This window comes from Cololabis saira, chromosome 10, assembly GCF_033807715.1.
Source record: "Cololabis saira isolate AMF1-May2022 chromosome 10, fColSai1.1, whole genome shotgun sequence".
NCBI lineage: Eukaryota > Metazoa > Chordata > Actinopteri > Beloniformes > Belonidae > Cololabis > Cololabis saira.
In genome coordinates, this window is record NC_084596.1 from 25,828,563 (window position 1) to 25,848,312 (window position 19,750).

At 40.2% G+C, this 19,750-nt stretch overlaps 2 protein-coding genes across 6 annotated transcripts in view; one reads left to right on the forward strand and one right to left on the reverse strand.

Annotated features, from left to right (window-relative positions):
- Positions 1-7,369, reverse strand: part of kif1ab (kinesin family member 1Ab) — a 29,135-nt gene extending 21,766 nt beyond the window's left edge. For all 5 annotated transcript variants that reach the window (XM_061732280.1, XM_061732279.1, XM_061732277.1 and 2 more), the window contains exons 1-8: positions 6,990-7,369; positions 5,715-5,870; positions 1,623-1,696; positions 1,227-1,406; positions 1,018-1,086; positions 627-805; positions 409-520; positions 76-153 (exon numbers count right to left, since the gene is read on the reverse strand). In XM_061732280.1, coding sequence (XP_061588264.1) covers positions 76-153; positions 409-520; positions 627-805; positions 1,018-1,086; positions 1,227-1,406; positions 1,623-1,696; positions 5,715-5,820 — 798 coding nt within the window. In that variant the 5' untranslated portion in view covers positions 5,821-5,870; positions 6,990-7,369. The remainder of the gene's footprint in view (positions 1-75; positions 154-408; positions 521-626; positions 806-1,017; positions 1,087-1,226; positions 1,407-1,622; positions 1,697-5,714; positions 5,871-6,989) is intronic.
- Positions 7,370-15,241: 7,872 nt separating this feature from the next.
- On the forward strand, positions 15,242-19,625 carry agxtb (alanine--glyoxylate and serine--pyruvate aminotransferase b). Its single transcript, XM_061732282.1, has 11 exons — positions 15,242-15,585; positions 16,082-16,274; positions 16,419-16,483; positions 16,663-16,763; positions 16,844-16,914; positions 16,996-17,080; positions 17,182-17,280; positions 17,536-17,605; positions 18,146-18,241; positions 18,399-18,527; positions 19,198-19,625. Exons 1-11 carry the CDS (start codon positions 15,313-15,315, stop codon positions 19,303-19,305), a joined length of 1,290 nt encoding a protein of 429 aa, XP_061588266.1. The 5' UTR covers positions 15,242-15,312; the 3' UTR covers positions 19,306-19,625.
- The last annotated feature ends 125 nt before the right edge of the window (positions 19,626-19,750 follow it).

The following is a 19,750-nucleotide window of genomic DNA, read 5'->3' on the forward strand; positions in this document are numbered from 1 at the left end:
TGTGAGGCGTCATTTTGAGACATTTACAGGAGCATTCTCCTCTCGAATGCTCAAATACATTAAAATACCCCTCACCTTTAGACGGGTTCCTTTTGCTCCGGTTGAGTCTGCCCGTTCACTGCCAGCCAAGTCCACAAGACTGATTTTGCTCACCTATGGATATGAATAAAAAGTAAAACTGGTTTCTAAAACATGAGGAACATTAAACATTCACCACGGACATCACAAGTAACTTGAAACTGAAACAGCAACCAGCAGTATGACAAAACGGCTGCCTAACAGCATCGGCTCCTGATGACTTGTTGGTTTAACATTCAGGAAATTATGAATTTCTGCTTTTTCCAGGTGATTTGTAAAACATTCAAGTCAGGGTTTAACTAGACATTAAATGGGGCTTTCTGGCACAACCTTTTCTGACACGTTTTCTGAGTCCATGTCGTGTTTCTTCTGCGTAAAGATGATGTTGAAAACAGCGTGGGAGCGGCTGCTCGTCTCGTTCATGTTGGTGGCAGCCACGGTCCTGAAAAGAGAGTATATATATAAATATATATGTACAATCACCCACATGCCATATGTTCAGACATTCATCATAAAATAAATAACTAAATAAATGATCTGTTTCTCACCTGGCCTTGTTCCCAGAATCCATCAGGTCCTGGATGTCGTTGTAGGAGGTGACGGCCAGCTTGGACAGATCTTCCACGTAGGGTCCCATGAGTGGGTGCTCTCTGACACGCAGGTTTCCCTTATTTTTGGGGTTCAGCAGGTCACGCACGCGCTCACAGTAGATCTCCATGTAACTCACCTTAGGGGAGAGGAGGAGGCAGTCATAAAATCTGTTTTTTGAATTAGGCTGCTAAACACATCTGATACAAGATGGAAATGTGTCAATTGGGAGGGGGGGGTTGAGGTAAAAAAACAAAACAATTGAATGTTTCATTCATTTAATGTATCTATTTAAAAAAACTGGAGTGTGGACTAGTTAAAAAGAAAGTGTTAGAGATAGCGATGACTTACCTCCACAGAGTACGACTTGCTGTTGTCGTTATTGCTGTCATTGATCTTGGTGAAAAGGTCCTCGCACAGCTAGAAAACAAAGGCATGAAGGTTACCTTTCTTTCCAGCTCACAGCCACAAAAGCTGAAGTCAAGGAAATTTGCTGTGGTAGTGGGTGGGTTTACAGGAGACAGTGTTTTACTCTTAATCAGAACAGTATTGTGCATTACCAGAGGTATGATCCCCTGCTGGTCCTTTTCCTGGCGGCCCATCATGGTGTAGCTTTTGCCTGCTCCCGTCTGGCCGTATGCAAATATGCACACGTTGTAGCCTTCGAAGGCATGGAGAAGCATTTCCTCTCCGATGTCCCTATACACCTGCACCTGAGATGCATAGTTGATGTCCTCTGGCTGAAGACCGGAGGGAAGAGTTCAAGCACAGACAGAGAGACAAAAAATTATGTTTATTGAGTGAAAAAATGCAGAAAAAACACAGAAGTGACTGTGGGCTAAATCAAGAAACAGAAAAGAAATGGTTTGACAGCGATGGTTATTTTTCATCTCCTACAGTTGATTTATTTATATTATGGGACTGATATGGATCTTTTTGAAAGCTGTAAAACTCACCGTGGTGTGGGACCAGTACGAAAAGTCAAAGTTGAAGCTCTTGTTTTCTTTAGGCTGCTTTGGGTTCAGGATCGCTAAAAATACCAAAACAGATGAGTTAGAAGCATGAAAACCTGACTAACTGTTAAATGCCGCAGGGTGAAATAATTATTTATCAATACTATTCATACTATTTATTTGTATCCGTCAATACACTAATGTATTGGTCTTAGTAGATGTGTATAGTATTTGTCTTTTTAGATTAGATCAAACTTTTCTGATTCCACAATGGGGAAATTCACTTGTTAAAGCAGCTAACAAGACAAACACAAAGTGCAAAAAATAAAGTCCTACTATTAAATAAAGAGTCTTTAATTCCTATCACATGAACAGTAACTATTTCAGTTTGGGTTTGGATGTCTAGATCTCATGTCATCTTAATTATGAGGCTCCTACATCCCAAAGCTGTTTGGCAGGAGGTGCATAAGAGATGTAAGATTTCTCAGTATACTCAAAAATATGCGTCCATATGGCACAATCCAAAAATAAAAATAGAAAGACAGCCTATCTATTGGGCCCAGTGGTTAAGAAAAAACATCAGAATAATAAATGATTTATTTGAAAATGGCAATTTTCTTTCATATCTTAGACTTAAAGAAAAATTTAATCTAGAGGGCAGGGGGCACTTTTGGAAGTACTTACAAATTAGACACTGTGTTAAAAAGGTGGTTACTGTTGGTCAGGACAGAAGTCCAATTGAATGCTACTTATATTTGCCCAAAATACATCATAAGGCTTCAAGATGGTATGATATGTGTCCCTGGACAAATAATAATGGTTGTAGTAATCTCAAGAAGGTATGGGAGAAGGATCTGTCTTGTACACTGGATGAAAAAACATGGGGGGGGATTCTTTCCAACACCGAAGAATACGTAAGAGAAGCTAGAGGCAAATTTATTCCGTATAAGTTAATCCATAGATATTATTTTACACCCTCAAGACTTAACAGGATGGGACTAATTGATAATGATTTATGCTGGAAGTATGGGGTAGAAAGGGGCACTTTTATGCATGCATTATGGGAATGCTCTAAGATCCTCCCCTTATGGGAAAAAGTGATAGAATGTATGAGTAAATCATTAAATTGTGAACTTCCCAGATCACCAAGACTATGCCTCCTTGGAGACAGAACGGTGGTACCTTTGTTGGACAAATATTGTTTTAGAATATTAAAAACTGGCCTAATAACATGTGCACGGACTATTTTGAGATGTTGGAAGGAACCACAAGCCCCCACACTGAGTATGTGGAAAACACAGATGATGGAGACGGTGGCGTGTGAGAAGATGTTGGGAAGATTAAACTGTGAAAATGATATGGTAAAAGAAAAATTGAATACTTTTGGTAGACAGATGTGTTAATTTGACTTACTTACCTGTCTGTCTTAATTTTAGTTAATTTATTTTTAGATTTTTCTAATTTACTTTTTTTTTTCTTTTTTTTTTTTTCCTCTATTAATATAATTTGTTTTGTTTTTTGCTATTTTTGGCCTCCATTTTGTCTGTGGTGTTTGATGGTCGTTTTGTGTGTTGCTATAATGAAAAAATAATAAAAACTTTGAATTACAAAAAAAAAAAAATTATGAGGCTCCTTCTGATTATTTTCCTCCCCATTTTCCACTAAAGAAGAATACGTCCCCACTCTCCGCCCCCCTGTCACAGTCCTGAGGAAGGAGGGCCCTAAAAAGACACCAACCCAATAGGCTAAAGTCCAAATACACAAACAAGTATTCAAGGTCATTATCACACACAACCATGCAGCCAAAGTAACAAAAGTCAGACAGACAGAGTTTGTTATTCTATTTGACGTTCATGGAGATGAACACAGTGGTTATAATCTGATGGTGTTCAAATGTGGCAACATACTACGTGTGTGACTTTCTCGTTGGTTCTAATTTCAGATTGAAGTAATAAGTAATAAACTTTTAATAAACTAGTAATAAACTTTTCTCTAGGTCGTCCATATTTACGCTGGATGCACCTGACTATCAAAGGTTGCATGCTTACTTTTAAAAGAAAAAATAAGAATATGAGGACAAAACCTTTAAAAATTACAAGGCACACAAAGATTCAAAATCATGGAGCCCTCGTGATCAGTGCAGTCAAATAATGTCCCCATAAGAATGGAAGCACTTCAATATAGACAGTGGCAGTAAATTTCCACTCATGCTGAAGTACAACAAGAGGCATGGCTGCAACAAGAGGAAGTCATGAAGTCCGAGGGTGGGTCAAAATTAAGTTTCTGTTGGTTTATGTTTATACAGGTAAATGAGGATGATAACGCTGTTTTCACCACATTTGCCTCAAATAATCCATTTTAGAGTCAAATCGTGTAAGGTTATACAATTTGTGGCTTTTCATAACTTGCTGGTTTACAAAATCTTTCACAAGACTCGTGGAGAAGTGAAGCTTAGGTAGAAGAAATAAGTTGGTTCTGATGTGAGTAGAAATGATTTTCTTTCTAACTGACAAAAATGGCATTGAACTTGATCCATAACAAACTCTCTAAGTGCCACTGTTTGAAATCTCTGTCTGAAGGCTTTATGTATTTGGGAGCTATTATCTACATTCCACAATATGGCAAAAATAAACAGGCTAAAGTTGCAACTTTATTGGCTGTTTTCAAACAAATAGAGAGACCAAGAACACTCCAGCTCGGTGGACTTGCACCTTTGATCAACAGCAACAGGTTTAAATGCACCAATCACCTTTTTTAAAGTCACAACGTTGACAACAAATTTTTGGGAGCACAGAGAAAGTAGACTCAGAAATGTAGAATCGGAAATGTTATTCTGACATGAATGGGGTTGTTAAAAATACCAACGGGCTTAACAGGCTGACATTCCCTCTCTTTCACACATACAAACTCTTGCATCAGCTGACCCTGATTCTGGATCCAACCAGAACAATGAGGCCTTTTTGGTCCTCGCAGCTCGTATGATGAGAGAAGAGAGCTGCAGCAGCGGCTACATCCTACACACACTAATGGGCTTCAGGCCTGACTGAAGCTTTTGTTTCTTCCTCCAGCTGCAGGCCTCACTGTCCACTGCTATGTAGCTGCAGGGCAAAGCTGCCTGCAGAACAAATAACTGAGGTGAAATTATGAACGTGGCCAAATGTGGGCCAGGGGAATATGATCAAAACAGCAGGAAAGCAACACTCATGAAAGGTATGCGTAACATTTTAAATGATAATTGCTTTGTATATACCGGTACTCTATAATAACGATGTGCGCACTAGATCAAAATATATTAATTATTGATATGGGCATGTCTGTCTGTTGCCAATATAGCACTGAAAAAGGAGACATATCATGAAATTTCTTTGAAAATCAACACAATTTCCTGATGGTTTGTTTTTTGTATTGTATTTAGTATCTGTGATATATGATTTGGTAAGTATACTAGTAATAGAAGATATCTCCCCTTTTCAACCATGTCTTTACAGCTCTGTCCATAGCAGCTGATCTGGGGGGGTGGAGTCTACCATTAGCTACCCCCTTCTTCTGCAGAGTTCCTTTTCATATTTTGGGCTATTAGCTGTGCACTACCCACTTCAGAGGTACAGCAAATGCAAGAAGAGGTGACAGTGGGTGGAGATTTTTTTAAAAATGGCGATGCTGGATAATTCTGCTCTGATTTCGGTCTGAGTTGACATTGCAGTAGCCTTTATTCAAATAAAATGTGTCAAATTACCCTAATTTCTCATTCATGGGGTTTAAGTCCTGGGTAAATGATGTTTCATTTGAAATTTGAACATTCAATTGAGGCTGGCCAGATCTTGACCCCTTTCTAATACGGTGAAACTCCTTTGACAGGTGAAAGTATGAAATTCTCTCCTAAATTAATTTGCAGCAGCGAGGCCCAAGCATCCAAGGAGAGAGAAAGGGGAAGGGAACTTGGAAGCACGTCTCTCAGACACATGGACATTTTCATATAAACACTGTAATTGGGCTGCAGAAATAAACAAGCTTGTTTCCATGACAGCTGTGAGCAGGTTACCTTCATTTCACTTCCACCCCAAAGCATATAACAATGATCCGGTGAATACTTACTTGTTGTGTTTCCTGTCATCTGGATGATGCATTTGCTGTCTTTCCCAATCTCCCTGGAGTTGAAGGGCCGGACCCTTACGGCCACCTTCACCGAGGCCCCTGCCATCTTGCAGCTGGGTGTTGGGGAGAGCTGGAGATCTGGTGGATACCTGACACCTGCACAGGTAGGTGGTGAAAGAAGCAACACATGAACATCCCCTGACAAGCTGAAGCAGGAGTCATCATTATACATCTTTATCACGCAGCAATGACTATACAAACATAGAACTAATTAGTATTATTCATGCCTGCCTGGTCTTTTTTCCCCCCATCACACTGTGGATAGAGCCTTTTTAGCCATGGGCTAAGTCAGGCACATGACGCAGTCTCCATTTTTAGGCCGTCAGTTGTTCTCCACGCAGAAACACACAGCCCCTAAAACGCTGACTAAATGACTGGGGCCATTATTTTGGCAGGGAGATCATCCCTACTATTACCTTAAAATGGCTGCTTATTTGTCTGCCAGGATCAGGGCCTTGTGATGAAACTGTACAGGAGGTTACAGCTTTGGGGAAAATAATACACATTTACAAAAACGTCCTCTAAACTTCCCAGCACAATATAACCATAAACCTCTTTTAAAACCGTTTGTTTTCTCTGAAACCCTTTGAGGTGGAGTTTTATTTGAAAGTATAAAATAAATGTGACAACGCGCGTACATCCATAGTCCTCTCAATCGCTCATAAATACAATTCAATTGCAGTTTATTTGAAACGTTCGTAAATAAGGAAGACATTAATCATTTGAGAGTTTCGATTATTTCGACAATTAGTGCGAACATCATGTAAATATCGCCTCCTCCATCTTATTGCTTCGCCTGCCGCACCTCAGACTCGGAGCGCGTAAACACATCCAGCGCTCAGACACATCACTGCGTCAGAATCCAGCCTGCCTCACAATTAAGGCGTCAACTACCTCGATATCTGATTGATTTCTCCAGTGTAGATGTGTTTTCTGAAAAATATGACTTTGATTATCTTAAAATGAAGTGTGACATCCATCCTGACGCAGCTTCAGGCCTCGGAAACATCAACACGCACAAATGAACGAGGCGAGACGTCCGTAAGTGCGTCTGTGTGGAGTGTAAAGGCTGATTTATGGTTCTGCGTTAAATCGACGCAAAGCCTGCGGCGTAGGGTACCGTGGCGACGCGCACCGCCGTAACCCTACGGCGTAAGCTCTGCGTTGATTTAACGCAGAACCATAATTCAGGCTTCAAAGGGAGCCATTTCTCACCTCAGCAACTCAGACTCGACAACCGCAGAGGGTGAATCTCCTGTCCATTCAAAACGACGCCGGGGATTTCTGGTGCCTCCTCGAATCTCGTCTCCGCAGCTTGTATTTTTGTCTGTGTCGTCGGTGAGGCTACAGCATCACATCCCTGTGCGCGTCCATACATGGAGAATCCGGCGGAGCCGCGGAGAGGGAGCGCGTCTCAGCCTCAGCAGCAGCAGCAGCGCTGGGGGGGAGGACTGCTCACCACAGTCTGGCACAGCAGTGGGAGGCAGGAGGAGGAGACGGGAGGAGCGAGGACAAAAAAAGTGAATAAACAGAGGGATGGGTGCACCGCCGATCCCTCCGTCATTCAGTGTGAAAGTGGGTAAAATGGCGGCGCAGCTGTGATGCTGGGAGAGGGAGGTGACATCAGCATCATCGCAGCATCATCGCAGCATCAGCAGCAGAGGGAGAGGATGGACCTCAACATGGCTCGGCACAGAGGCATGCATGAACAGAAAAGTATGACACTGGAAGTTTAGATAGACAAACATGTGAATGTCTTCGTTACTGTTTTTACCGTGCAATACTTATCCCGGACTATCTGTGCAATATTCCACTACATGTGTATATACTATCATCTGTAAATAGAATCTCAGGTATTCACTATTCAAATGCATCTTAACCTTTTTTATATTTTTTATATTATTTATATTTCTTATATTTCTTATTGTTTGCACTATTGTTCTTATTTCTCTTGCACTGGAGAGGTGATGCTGCTTTCAATCTCACTGTACCCAGGTACACTGACAATTAAGTATTCTATTCTATTCTATTCTATACAAAGAGGAGCATCTATATCCCTGGACAGGCGAGGATACAGTTGGACTACATCATGAACTGAAGACTCTGATTTGAGAATTTGATTGGTGTCGCATCATTCTCATATTTAATGTGCCCATCTTTTTTTTTTTAAACTTTATTTTTAAAGATTTTTATATTTTTTGACATTACAACTAAAATGTAACAATGACATACAATTAAAAGCAAAGAAAAATAAAAGAAAGAAAAATAACAAAAGTGCACAGAGCCACTCTGATATCAACAGCAAAGGAAAAGCCACATGGCAAGCATTGGAAGTTCACCTCCATCAAAAGTCCCAAACATAAATCCCAAGCCATCAATTACACATACGTATACCGACACAGAGGGATGTGAAGAACCTGTGCAACTGTCTATCTTCATAAACATCTGCCTCCCATTCTCACAAAGATGTACACACAACTCCACACCCTCTTCTTCACCCATCAAAATAAGATGAACACTTCCCCCAGTAAGTATTACATTTATCCATATTGAGGTTCAAGGAGAAGGTTATTTTTTCCATAATATATATTTCATTTATAATTCCTGTCCATTCCTCTTTTGTCAGGGGCTCTTTAGTTAGCCACCTCCTTGTTAGAGCTTTTTTACTGGCTGCTAACATTATTTTAAACAGGTATTTGTCACTTGGGTCGAATGTGGCAGGGATATTCCCAAGATATATTATTTTGAAATCTCGTGTGATCTGTAAACTCACTATTGAATTGGTTATATGTATTATATCCCCCCAGTAGGGCTGGATCTTTGGGCAGTCCCAGAAGATGTGGAAATGATCTGCCTGGGGGTTTCCACACTCCTTAATGTGGCCATCTTACATAACGCAATATTACCATCATTCAACTGTACCTACAGAGCCAGCCTTCCACACCAGCCTGCCCACCTGAAAAGCATCCTGCTTCCTAATTCTGCCTCCCCAGAGTATAAGGTGGCTATAACTGACTGATTACAGTAGATTTTAATGGACTTCAGCCCTCTCAGGAAATAGGCGAGGCAAGGCAAGGCAAATTTATTTATATAGCACAATTCAACACAAGGTAATTCAAAGTGCTTTACATTAACATTAAGAGCGGCAAGACATAATTAGACAGTAAATAATTCGACATAATTAGACAGTAAATAACAAATAAGATTGAATAAGATGATAAGAAAAGAAGTAAAATAATAAAAAGAACAAGCTGTTAAAAATAAGGGCAGTAGAGTACAGCAGGTAAGTTTAATTTAGGAGTACGCTTGAGTAAACAGTAATGTTTTTAACCCTGATTTAAAGGATCTACAGTTGGAGCAGACCTCAGGTCTACAGGAAGTTTGTTCCACCGGTGAGGAGCAGAATAACTGAACGCTGCCTCACCTTGCTTGGTTCTGGTTCTTGGGACACACAACAAACCAGATCCAGATGAACCTCAGGGGTCTGGGAGCTTCATAGGGAACTAACAGATCAAGCAGGTATTTTGGTCCAAGACCATTCAGTGCTTTGTAGACCAGCAGTAAGATTTTAAACTCTATCCTTTGACTCACTGGAAGCCAGTGTAGTGATTTCATGACCGGTGTAATATGGTCCAGTTTCCTGGTGTTTGTAAGGACTCTGGCGGCAGCGTTCTGGATCAGCTGCAGCTGCCTGATTGATTTCTTGTTAAGGCCTGTAAAGATGCCATTGCAATAATACAACCTACTGAAAATGAATGCATAAATAAGTTTTTCCATGTCTTGTTTCGACAGAATCCCCTTAATTTTAGCAATGTTTTTCAGGTGGTAATAGGCAGATTTAGTGATAAACTTTAGATGGCTGTTGAAGTTCAGGTCTGAGTCAATAATTACACCAAGATTTCTGGCTTGATTTGTAGCTGTCAATGACATGGAGCCAAGGTGAGCGCTGATCTTTTCCCTTTCATTTTTAGGGCCAAAAATGATCACCTCTGTCTTTTCTGCATTTAGCTGGAGAAAATTCTGGCACATCCACTCATTGATTTGGTGAATACAGTTACTCAATGAGATCAGGGGACTGTAGTCATGTGGTGACACTGAAATATAGAGCTGTGTGTCATCGGCATAAGTATGGTAGGAAATGTTGTGATGTTCCATAATCTGAGCTAGGGGTAGCATATAGAAATAGAGGTGGTTCTGCTCATATACTGAGTCCATATCAACTAACCAGTCCAATTTATAATCCATTCATTTACCAAGGTACTTCTAGGTCTGAACGAGATCCCCACAGTCCCCATCAGTGGTTACCAGTTCCAGATGGGGCCTGGGCCCTCTCTAGTACACTTCCTTGGTTTTGGAGCTACTGATACATAGATGGTTGGACTTGAACTATTGAAGACCATCACTGGGTTCCTAATCCTCATGTCCATTCATATACATAACATTTATCCAAAAAAACCCAAAAATTATGAAAAGAAGCTCAAATTTTTAAAACTTGCATGATGTTCCTTTTTCGCACCCAACATCTTAAAAAAATAACCTCAACTGGTCAGAAACTTGCCCAATCTGGCAACAGCTGGTGGTGATCAGGCCCCTTGGTATCTTTACCCTCCCGAGGCCTTTTGTCACACCCATGAGGGGGTTGGTTACATCTGTAGTGAACAGAGTTGGGGGATGATAGTCTAAAGAGCCAACGGGTTTGGGTAGAGTGTAGGTTTATGAGTTGACTAAAGATGTATAAGAGTGGTGGCACGTGTGATTGGCCAAAAAGAGGACTGGTGCTGAGCTGGTTGAGGAGCAGGTTCAAACCAGTTTTGTCTGGGTTGAACCTGACCCTTCCTGCCGACAGTCCTTTGTGCTGAATCCCATGGTCTACCCCAACCCCCCCCCTCAAACATCATGCACACTGTTTTGATTGTGTCTGTCCTCTAGATTCTGCTTTTGTAAGTCCTGAGCTACACCTTCCATTTTAACCAGTTCCACAGACCGCATTATTGTTGTTCAGCAGCAATTTCAGGTCACTTCCGCAGCATCCTCAGGAGGGAGAACATCACACAGAGGCTGCTGGTGTCCTTCTACCGAGCCTCCATCAGAGCATTATGACTTACTGTATCTGCATCTGGTACAGCAGCTGTACAGTAGCTCAGAGGAAAGCACTCCAGAGGGTCATCATCACCGCCCAGAAAATTCATCGGCTGCCCTCTCTCCACACTGGAACACCTCCACCACTCTTGTTGTCAGAGAGCCCAAAATATAATAAAAGACACTTCACACCCCGGACACTCACTGTTTGAACTGCTGCCATCTGGGAAACAATACAGACTCATGAAAACAAGGACAAACGGACTCAAACACAGCTTTTACCCAACAGCAATAACCACTCTTAACAAAAACAGGAGCTAATGTGCAATAACAAAAAATGATTGTATGTTGATGAAAGTTCATGTAATGTTCGTGTGCTGATGTATGTGTGGAGGGGTGAATGTGTCTAGATATATATTTATTTTATTTTATTTGTTTTTATTTCATTTTATTTATTTTATAGTTATTTTATTTTATATATGATGCACTGACTGGAGAGCACTTTTAATTTCGTTGTACCTGGTGACAATGACAATAAAGACCTATTCTATTCTATTCTACACTACAGTTTACACAAACTATAGACTTTACTAAAGAGAAACGTTTTGAGTTTGGTTTTAAAGGTGGACGTGGTGTCAGCCTCTTTAACCCAGATTGGAAGTTGGTACCTTAGTAATGGTGCCTGATAGCAGAAGGCCCGCCCTCCAAATCTACATTTGGATATTCTAGGAACTATAAGTAAACATGTACTCTGAGAGCTCTATTGGGAACATAAGACATCATCAGGGGCCTCATTTATAAAATAGTGCGTAGGATTCATACTTAAAGTGTACGTGCGCTCAAAAGCCGAAAATGGCATGTGCACAAAAAAATCCTGATTTATAAAACCGTGTGCACGCAAATCTGCACGCAATGTTCGCTTTATAAATCACAGTCCAGCTGGAAGGTTTTGCACGTGAATTCGCCTCATATCCCGCCCTCGACACGCCCACATTATACCATAAATGGTCAATGCAAACTACTTTATGACTGTATTTGCATATAAATGAGCTTGCTGAGCATGCACATTGGCTGCCTGCAGCCTGTTTCTGCTGTGCGTCAGGATGAATGAGACATATGTCGAGCCGGTGTTCTGCCGAGGTGTCCTATCTCGGCGAGGTGTCCTACCTTGGCAGAAAATACTACCGTACGATTCCCGTTTCTTTTATCTCAGTTTCTTTTTTTTCAAAGGCTTTTTCATGCAAATAGACGATTTAACAGCAGGAAGTCAGAATGTGCTTCCACATAGATCTATGTGTACGACGCTTCGGCGGAAGAAAAAAACCCGTCAAATCACGCTTCCACATAGAAAAATGCAGGTAGGATGATTTGACAGATGAAAATACCCCGTCAGATCACACTTCCACATAGACCACGCTTCCACATAGACATCAACATTTATATACATATATACATACAAATATATACATTTATATAATGTTCACAAAGTGTAATGCAATTCATGTCATGGGTAGTGTATTTTGATGGATCAAATACTCAACATCCCATATTATCCATTTTACATCGTGCAAGAAATGATTGGCGTGGCAATCAAACTTTGAAAATCGACTGTGCGCGCGCGCAGAACCACAAAGTAGCATTTCTCGGCAGGTAGCAAAGATTGGCAGAACACCGGTCCCAAGCCCGGGTAAATGCAGAGGGTAGTGTCAGGAAGGGCAATTGGTTAGCATACTGTGGAGAAGATAGATGAACTGATATGATAGCATAGTTTTCTATGCATTTTGGGGGTTTGACCCCCCAAACTTTTTTCGGCATCGCCGACCCTACATTTCAGTCTGCCCACCTTAGTGGGCCTCGCTAAATCCGGCCCTGTAGGGAGGCCTCAAATTTTCATCACAGGTAGGCTATATCTCAACTATGAGAGACAAAATAAATTTAAAAAATCCAGAAAATCACATTGTCTGATTTTTAAAGAATGTATTTGCAAATTATAGTGGAAAATAAGTATTTGGTCAATAACAAAAGTTAATCTCAATACTTTGTCTGTAAGTCTTCACAAGGTTTTCACACACTGTTGCTGGTATTTTGGCCCGTTTCTCCATGCAGATCTCTAGAGCAGTGATGTTTTGGGGCTGTCGCTGGGCAACACAGACTTTCAACTCCCTCCAAAGATTTTCTATGGGGTTGACATCTGGAGACTGGCTAGGCCACTCCAGCACCTTGAAATGTTTCTTACCAAGCCACTCTTTCGTTTCCCTGGCGGTGTGTTTGAGATCATTTTCATGCTGAAAGACTCAGCCATGTTTCATCTTCAATTCCCTTGCTGATGGAAGGAGGTTTTCACTCAAAATCTCACGATACATGGCCCATTCATTCTTTCCTTTACACGGATCAGTGGTCCTGGTCCCTTTGCAGAAAAAACATCCCCATGATGTTTCCACCCCCATGTTTCACAGTAGGTATGGTGTTCTTTGGATGCAACTCAGCGTCCTTTCTCCTCCTCCTTTTTACGCCGTTTCGTTCGGCACAGCGTTCTTTTCATGCCCACTTTTTGGCCCTTCTGGCTTGCCATACATAATATCTTTAAACCTAAACAACGCACTCCAATATAAAAGACCTAACTGCTAATATTATCTCACTTTACAGATTTACAGATGGTATTTTTACCTGTATTTGGTGTCTTTTAAGATGTAGCTTCCTTGCGTAAAGGGACTGTTGTGTTGGGTGGGAAGGGAACACTTAAAAAAATAAAATAAAATAAAAATGAAAAAAATTCTAGCACTGGCACGGCAGCACCTGTGTCTAACTGGACTCACAACAGTCTGACCAGCACTTATCCAGCTGTACCCTCATGTCATTTCTTACTTGTGTTCTCTCAGATGTAAGTCGCTTTGGATAAAAGCGACAGTAGTAGTAGTAATAGTAGTAGTAGTAGTAGTAGTAATAGTAGTAGTAGTAGTAGTAGTAGTAGTAGTAGTAATAGTAGTAGTAGTAGTAGATGGATCTCTTCAGCAGTTTTTACATCAACTATAGTAATTTTCTTTTTGAAATATGCTCTGCAAAATCAAGTGCTTAAACTGAGAAAGGATGTAAATGTGGTTTCTCCTTATGTATTTTCTTAATGGTTTGTCCATGTTTGCAGCATCTGAAACAATGCAAATTACTGAGTGGTCCAGCTGATAATGGTGATAAAAAATTACTTAACATAAAGAAACAGTTGAAAAATTAATAAATAATTGTTCACGTCACCATTGCTGACAGACGTCTCTATGCACCACCTGCTGCTTCTTGTCCTCTGTCCGGACAGTATTTAAATGTTTAGTCAGTGATGGCAAATCTCTCTTATTTGCCATCGGTATAATTATTTACCCAGCCTCATTTTTCTGACCCTGTAATTACATAACAGCTCTGATATAGTTCCCACTAAAAATGCAGTGAAGCAAAACACCCTCTGATCTGCACTACATCTATGTTTTACTTGATAGCAAATGTTCTATGTAATTGTTTGTGTACGACGCTTCGGCAGAAGAAAGCATTTTTTCCCCAACAAACAATTCGCAATATTGGAAAATGTCAGGTGTGATGACAGTTTCCCCCTTAAATAAACCATCATATAATTTAACCCCCAAGTTTGAAAAGTAAGAACATAGAATTGATTTTAGACTACCCAGTGAAAACGGAACTAGTGTCTTTTGGTGTATGTTTGTGCCTTTATATGGGTTGTAGAGTCCCTGGCTACAATATTGCCGGCCCCTGTTCTTTTTCTGAGAGCAGATTGGCTCATTGAAAGGAGACTCCTCTTTACAACCCAAAGGCTGCTGGGGCTGAAGGAACACACAAGATCAACAAACTCACTCAAACAAACCAACGTTAACCGGTTCCAAGCTGCTAAGTGCAGGAGCTTAGCTTTTCACACAGTTCAAGAGTCAAGTACTGTAGATCCAAACCAGAAAGTTGTCGCTAAAACCAGTCCTGTTGTGTCTGAACTGTAACAGACACTTGGGTGCACTTGAACTTGGATTTGTATTTCTCTTAAGTTAATACAATTGAAATACTGCATGGAGCTGGGATAATCAAAACAAACACCTCACTCTTAAAAAAGTATAGAAAGAAAAATAAATATCTTTAGTTTTTACCACATTTTTCTAACCTGAGAACCTTGAGATGCTGTCAGATGCATTGATTGATGTTTACTTATAGATTCAGAACATGAAGTAGCTATTTTCTGAATTTAATAGAGATAATACATTGTGAATAAAATCCATATTAAACATAGGCCTCCCCTTCTTTTACTATGACCTTGCTGCGTCAAATGACGCACACAGTCTTGCCCACTCGGTCAAACCCCTGTTTGTTTTAAATTTTCACCCAAACACAAAGTCCGGCTCATTCTCTGCCCAGCTGTCTGAGGTGGCTTCACTCCCTGCAGGCTCTATAGGGAACCAGAACAGCAGCCGTGATGCAGCGGGCTTTGTTCAGCCGGAGCGGGTTGTTTGCCCAGCAGGCTGCAGCGGCGCTCGACTGTCCGCTGGCCGCGCGGAGCGCGCCTGTGGCGCAGCGCCTGGACCGCTCCATGTCCTCCGTGACCATCCCTCCGCCGGCATGCATGCTCCGACCACTAGAAGCACCTTACCGTTACCTGTTCGGACCCGGACCTTCCAACGTTCCTCCACGCGTCTTAGCGGCACAGGCCAAGCCCATAATTGGTCACTTGCACCCAGAAATGTATGAGGTAAATGATCTGGAAACCAAACTTAATAGACTTTTTGGGGGACTTTTTGATTTAGTGTAAGAGAAAGAGAAAAGAAAAGAAAAGAAAAGAAAAGAAAAGAAAAGAAAAGAAAAGAAAAGAAAAGAAAAGAAAAGAAAAGAAAAGGAAAAGAAAAGTTTTATTAAAGTAGGCTACTAAAAAAAAGTAGATAACTGAGCTTTAAAGACGCACAAAAGGCTTGTCAATATTAGTTTAAAATTATAACACAGATGTATTTGGAGAGATGAAGACTCTCTTTCTTAAGTTGGAAACTGTTCTTTATATTTAACAAACGATGACTTTGTTTTGCGCAAATGTCTCAAAGCCAGTGTGCGCAATTACGCACAGTTTACAGCTTGACTGTCCGTTGGGAGCGAGGAGCGCGCCTGTGGCGCAGCGCCTGGACCGCTCCATCCACTCGCCAGTAATCAGAAATCATACCTAACGGGCCTTTTTTTTTTTTAAACGTGTCTCATAGATCATGAACGACATCAAGAAAGGGATCCGGTACATCTTCCAGACAGAAAACAACATGACTATAGCTATGAGCGGTTCCGGCCACGCAGCCATGGAGTGCGCTGTGTTCAACACGGTGGAGCCCGGCGAGAGCGTCCTGGTGGCCGTCAACGGCATCTGGGGAGAGCGCGTGGCAGAAATAGCAGAAAGGATGGGTACGTTTACGTGTAGTTTTTGCACGAACTTCCAGGTTCTCAAAAGAGAATGAACGTAATTGCTTCCACTATTCACCTTTTGTTTTATTTAAGAAAAAATGTTTCCTGTGACTTATTGGGTTGTTGTTTTTTTCTTGCTTGTAGGTGCAAAGGTACACAAGATTGTAAAATCACCTGGAGGATATTACTCCAATACAGAAATAGAACAGGTTGGCAACTCCATCAGATCTAACTATATCAGAACTTGTTTTGTTTTTGATAAAGACATAACAGCAATGTAATTTTTCCTAAGGACAAACTATAACAATAACGAGCGGTTAAAGTTTTTTCAATTAATTTCCTTAAGAACACAGTTGGTGATTGATTTGCATCTTATCTTCTTCTATAGGCCATAGAAAAATACAAGCCTGTGTTGTTTTTCCTCACACATGGGGAGTCCTCAGCTGGTCTCTGTCACCCTGTAGATGGCATTGGAGACATCTGCAGAAAGTAAGCCTTCCACCATGCACAAATTAAGCCAAAACACATAATGTCATATTTCTGACTACCTGATGTCCTTTCTCCTACAGACATAACTGCCTCTTCCTAGTCGACACAGTTGCCTCACTTGGAGCAGCACCAATTTTTATGGACAAACAAAGTAATGCCATGAGAAACATATTGATCTCCTCTGCTACTTCCTCAGCCTGTTATTTAATGCCATGTCTTCTTTTGTTCCAAGATATTGACATCCTGTACAGTGGTTCTCAAAAGGCCCTGAATGCACCTCCTGGTACAGCACCCATCTCCTTTAATGGGAGAGCATGGTAAGAAAGGAGTGTGTGCTGGTAACGGTTACACATCTGCTTTTCCAACAAGAAACCAAAAACAGTCAAAGTTCATACAATTTCCCTTTTTCCCCACGCAGCGAGAAGATGTTTAACAGGAAAACAAAACCAGTATCCTACCTTTTTGACATGGGACATCTGTCCAACTATTGGGGTTGTGACGGTCAACCAGCCAGATTGTAAGTCTACTGTAGATTAAGAGTTGATTGTTGTCACTTCCTGTCAACCAAACAAAACTGTTGTTGTCACTTTGGACAATCTGGTAAAAGATTTTAAAATAATCAGGTTACATTTTTTGGAGATTTCATTGTTTTAAAAATGTTCACAATAGCCCAAACTTTTCAATTATTTATTGTTGATATTATTGTTTGATATTATAATGATTATGCATACTATGCATATTATAACCTAATTGTGTGGTCTCTGGGTTTTAGATATCACCATACCGGCCCTGTATCTGGATTTTTTGCCCTGAGGGAAAGTCTGGCAATTCTTGCTGAGAAGGTAAGGAGGTTTTCCACCATGTTTGCACATTTAGCCACTTCACTGATTAAAAAGTTAACCTAAATAGGAGTGAGTTGGATCATAAATACACATCATTACTTCATTGCTTTACTGGTAAAAATAAATTTTCAGAGTGTGGAGGTTTGATACTTTTCAAACATAAAAATGTACCTAAACACGTGCATATCATCGTCAATCCATCCATAGGTAATTTATAGCTTGCCATCAAGGCGCTGACTTCTGTATTTCTATTATTCTATCTTCAAATAATGAAGTAAATTATTGAAAGTGCATGTGCGGACATACCTCTTATGATGGTAACTTTTAGAATCAAATACAAAAAAAGCAACATTTCTCTAATTGATGTCTTAAATGAGGCTTATCAGTCCTGTCATTCATATCAAAACTGTGTTAAGTCCAGCGTAACAATCAGCACTAATCTCATCAGATAACTGTTTTTAATTCTTGCCTTTTTATTGGTGCTTTTGAATTTGTACTATTGACAGTGCGTGTAAAAACACCAATTTTGTCTCCCTCTAGGGGCTGGAAGAGTCTTGGAGGAAGCACAAAGAGGTAGCTGCCTACCTGTACAGAGGACTGGAGGATCTTGGCCTTAAGCTCTTTATCCCTGAAAGGGTAAGGTAGATTTAGAGAAGAAAAAATAAATGTCTGATGCTATATAAGATTAAAAAAATAATAATAAAACAAAGTGGACAGTATTTCATACTATGGATCATGTTTTGGTTCTTTGTTGTATTGTGACTGTGGTGATTTTGTGGCATGTAACCTGCAGGATTTGAGGCTTCCCTCTGTTACCACCATCGCCATACCTGAAGGCTACGACTGGCGGGAACTGCTGGCATACATAATGAAACACCACCACATGGAGATGACAGGCGGACTGGGTGCCTCCATTGGCATGGTTAGTTCATGTTGATACTTCAGCCTTGAACACACATGCTTTGACAGTGTTGTCCCGTTCAATAAATCACATCTGTGGTAGCTGGTTGGGTGAGGATTTTTTTAAATTAAAAAATCCACTGAAAGAGCAATACTTTCTGGTTTATATATTTCTTTTATAAGCAGTCTAAAAGAAAATTTAAATGATTTATATCCTGGAATCAGACTAAATAAATATGCAGGTTTGATTTTGATCAATGATGGAAAACATAGTTTTGAATAAGATACAAAATTTCCTTCTGAAAAACACACTCTCTATGTTTATAAAAATACTGGTAAAAATACTGGAAATGAAAAAGAAATCGTTTTGTATATTTAGTTGGTTGTGGACAATATTCCAGAGAAATGCCTAATTCAGGTATAAATATATCTGACCAGAGATTATGTACAGTACAACTAGGAAACACATTATATACACATTATAATCTCATTGTTACAGCAGCTATCTTTATCTCGACTGTGTCATCTCGTCTCAGAAAGTAATTTAGTAGTTTTTTACTGGCCATCCCTGATATCAATCAGTCATCAATCCGGTGCCTGAACAGGCGGTGGCAGGAGGTTTTCTGAATCCTTTTGTTGAGTCACTGCAGACTATTTTTAATTAATTGTGTTTTCCCCTCTCTTTTACTTAGGTGATGAGGATCGGATTAATGGGATACAACTGTGAGAAGACCAATGCTGACATGGCACTTCATGCCTTGGCAGATGCTCTCAAAAACTGCAAAAAGAGAAAGGCTTAAGAACTCATGTTCCCAGCACTGACTTTCTTTTACTCATTCCTCATGGAATAAAGTTGAACATTTTGTGCATTTACATCCAAGACAGTTGAAATGGTGCACAAATTCCAATAATTCCCCTATACTCTTTGCTGCTGGCATTTTGGTTAAGTTTGAAAATAAAGATGCTGATATTTTCATATGACTCATGCTAAAGTCATATATAATGTCAATAGTTTTTTTTTTGGTTTGTTTGTTTTTATTTCATCGCACATTTGTTTTACCTAAATGTATAGGAACAAATGGGAAATTACAGTAAAACTGTTCATTCTTTTTACCTGCTACCTTTATTTTTGCTCCTTTCTTTGGCCAAAATAATACAAACAATGTCAAGACAAGTTTATTTGTATAGCACAATTCAACAATAAGGTGATTCAAAGTGCTTTACAGAGACATTAAAACAACACAT

Excerpts from the sequence above, each read along its gene's own strand:
- agxtb (XM_061732282.1), top strand. The coding sequence starts at position 15,313 with ATGCAGCGGGCTTTGTTCAGCCGGAGCGGGTTGTTTGCCCAGCAGGCT. Across the intron at positions 16,484-16,662 it reads CCAATACAGAAATAGAACAG|GCCATAGAAAAATACAAGCC; the intron begins GTTGGCAACTCC and ends CTTCTTCTATAG. Across the intron at positions 17,081-17,181 it reads TCCTTTAATGGGAGAGCATG|CGAGAAGATGTTTAACAGGA; the intron begins GTAAGAAAGGAG and ends TTCCCCACGCAG.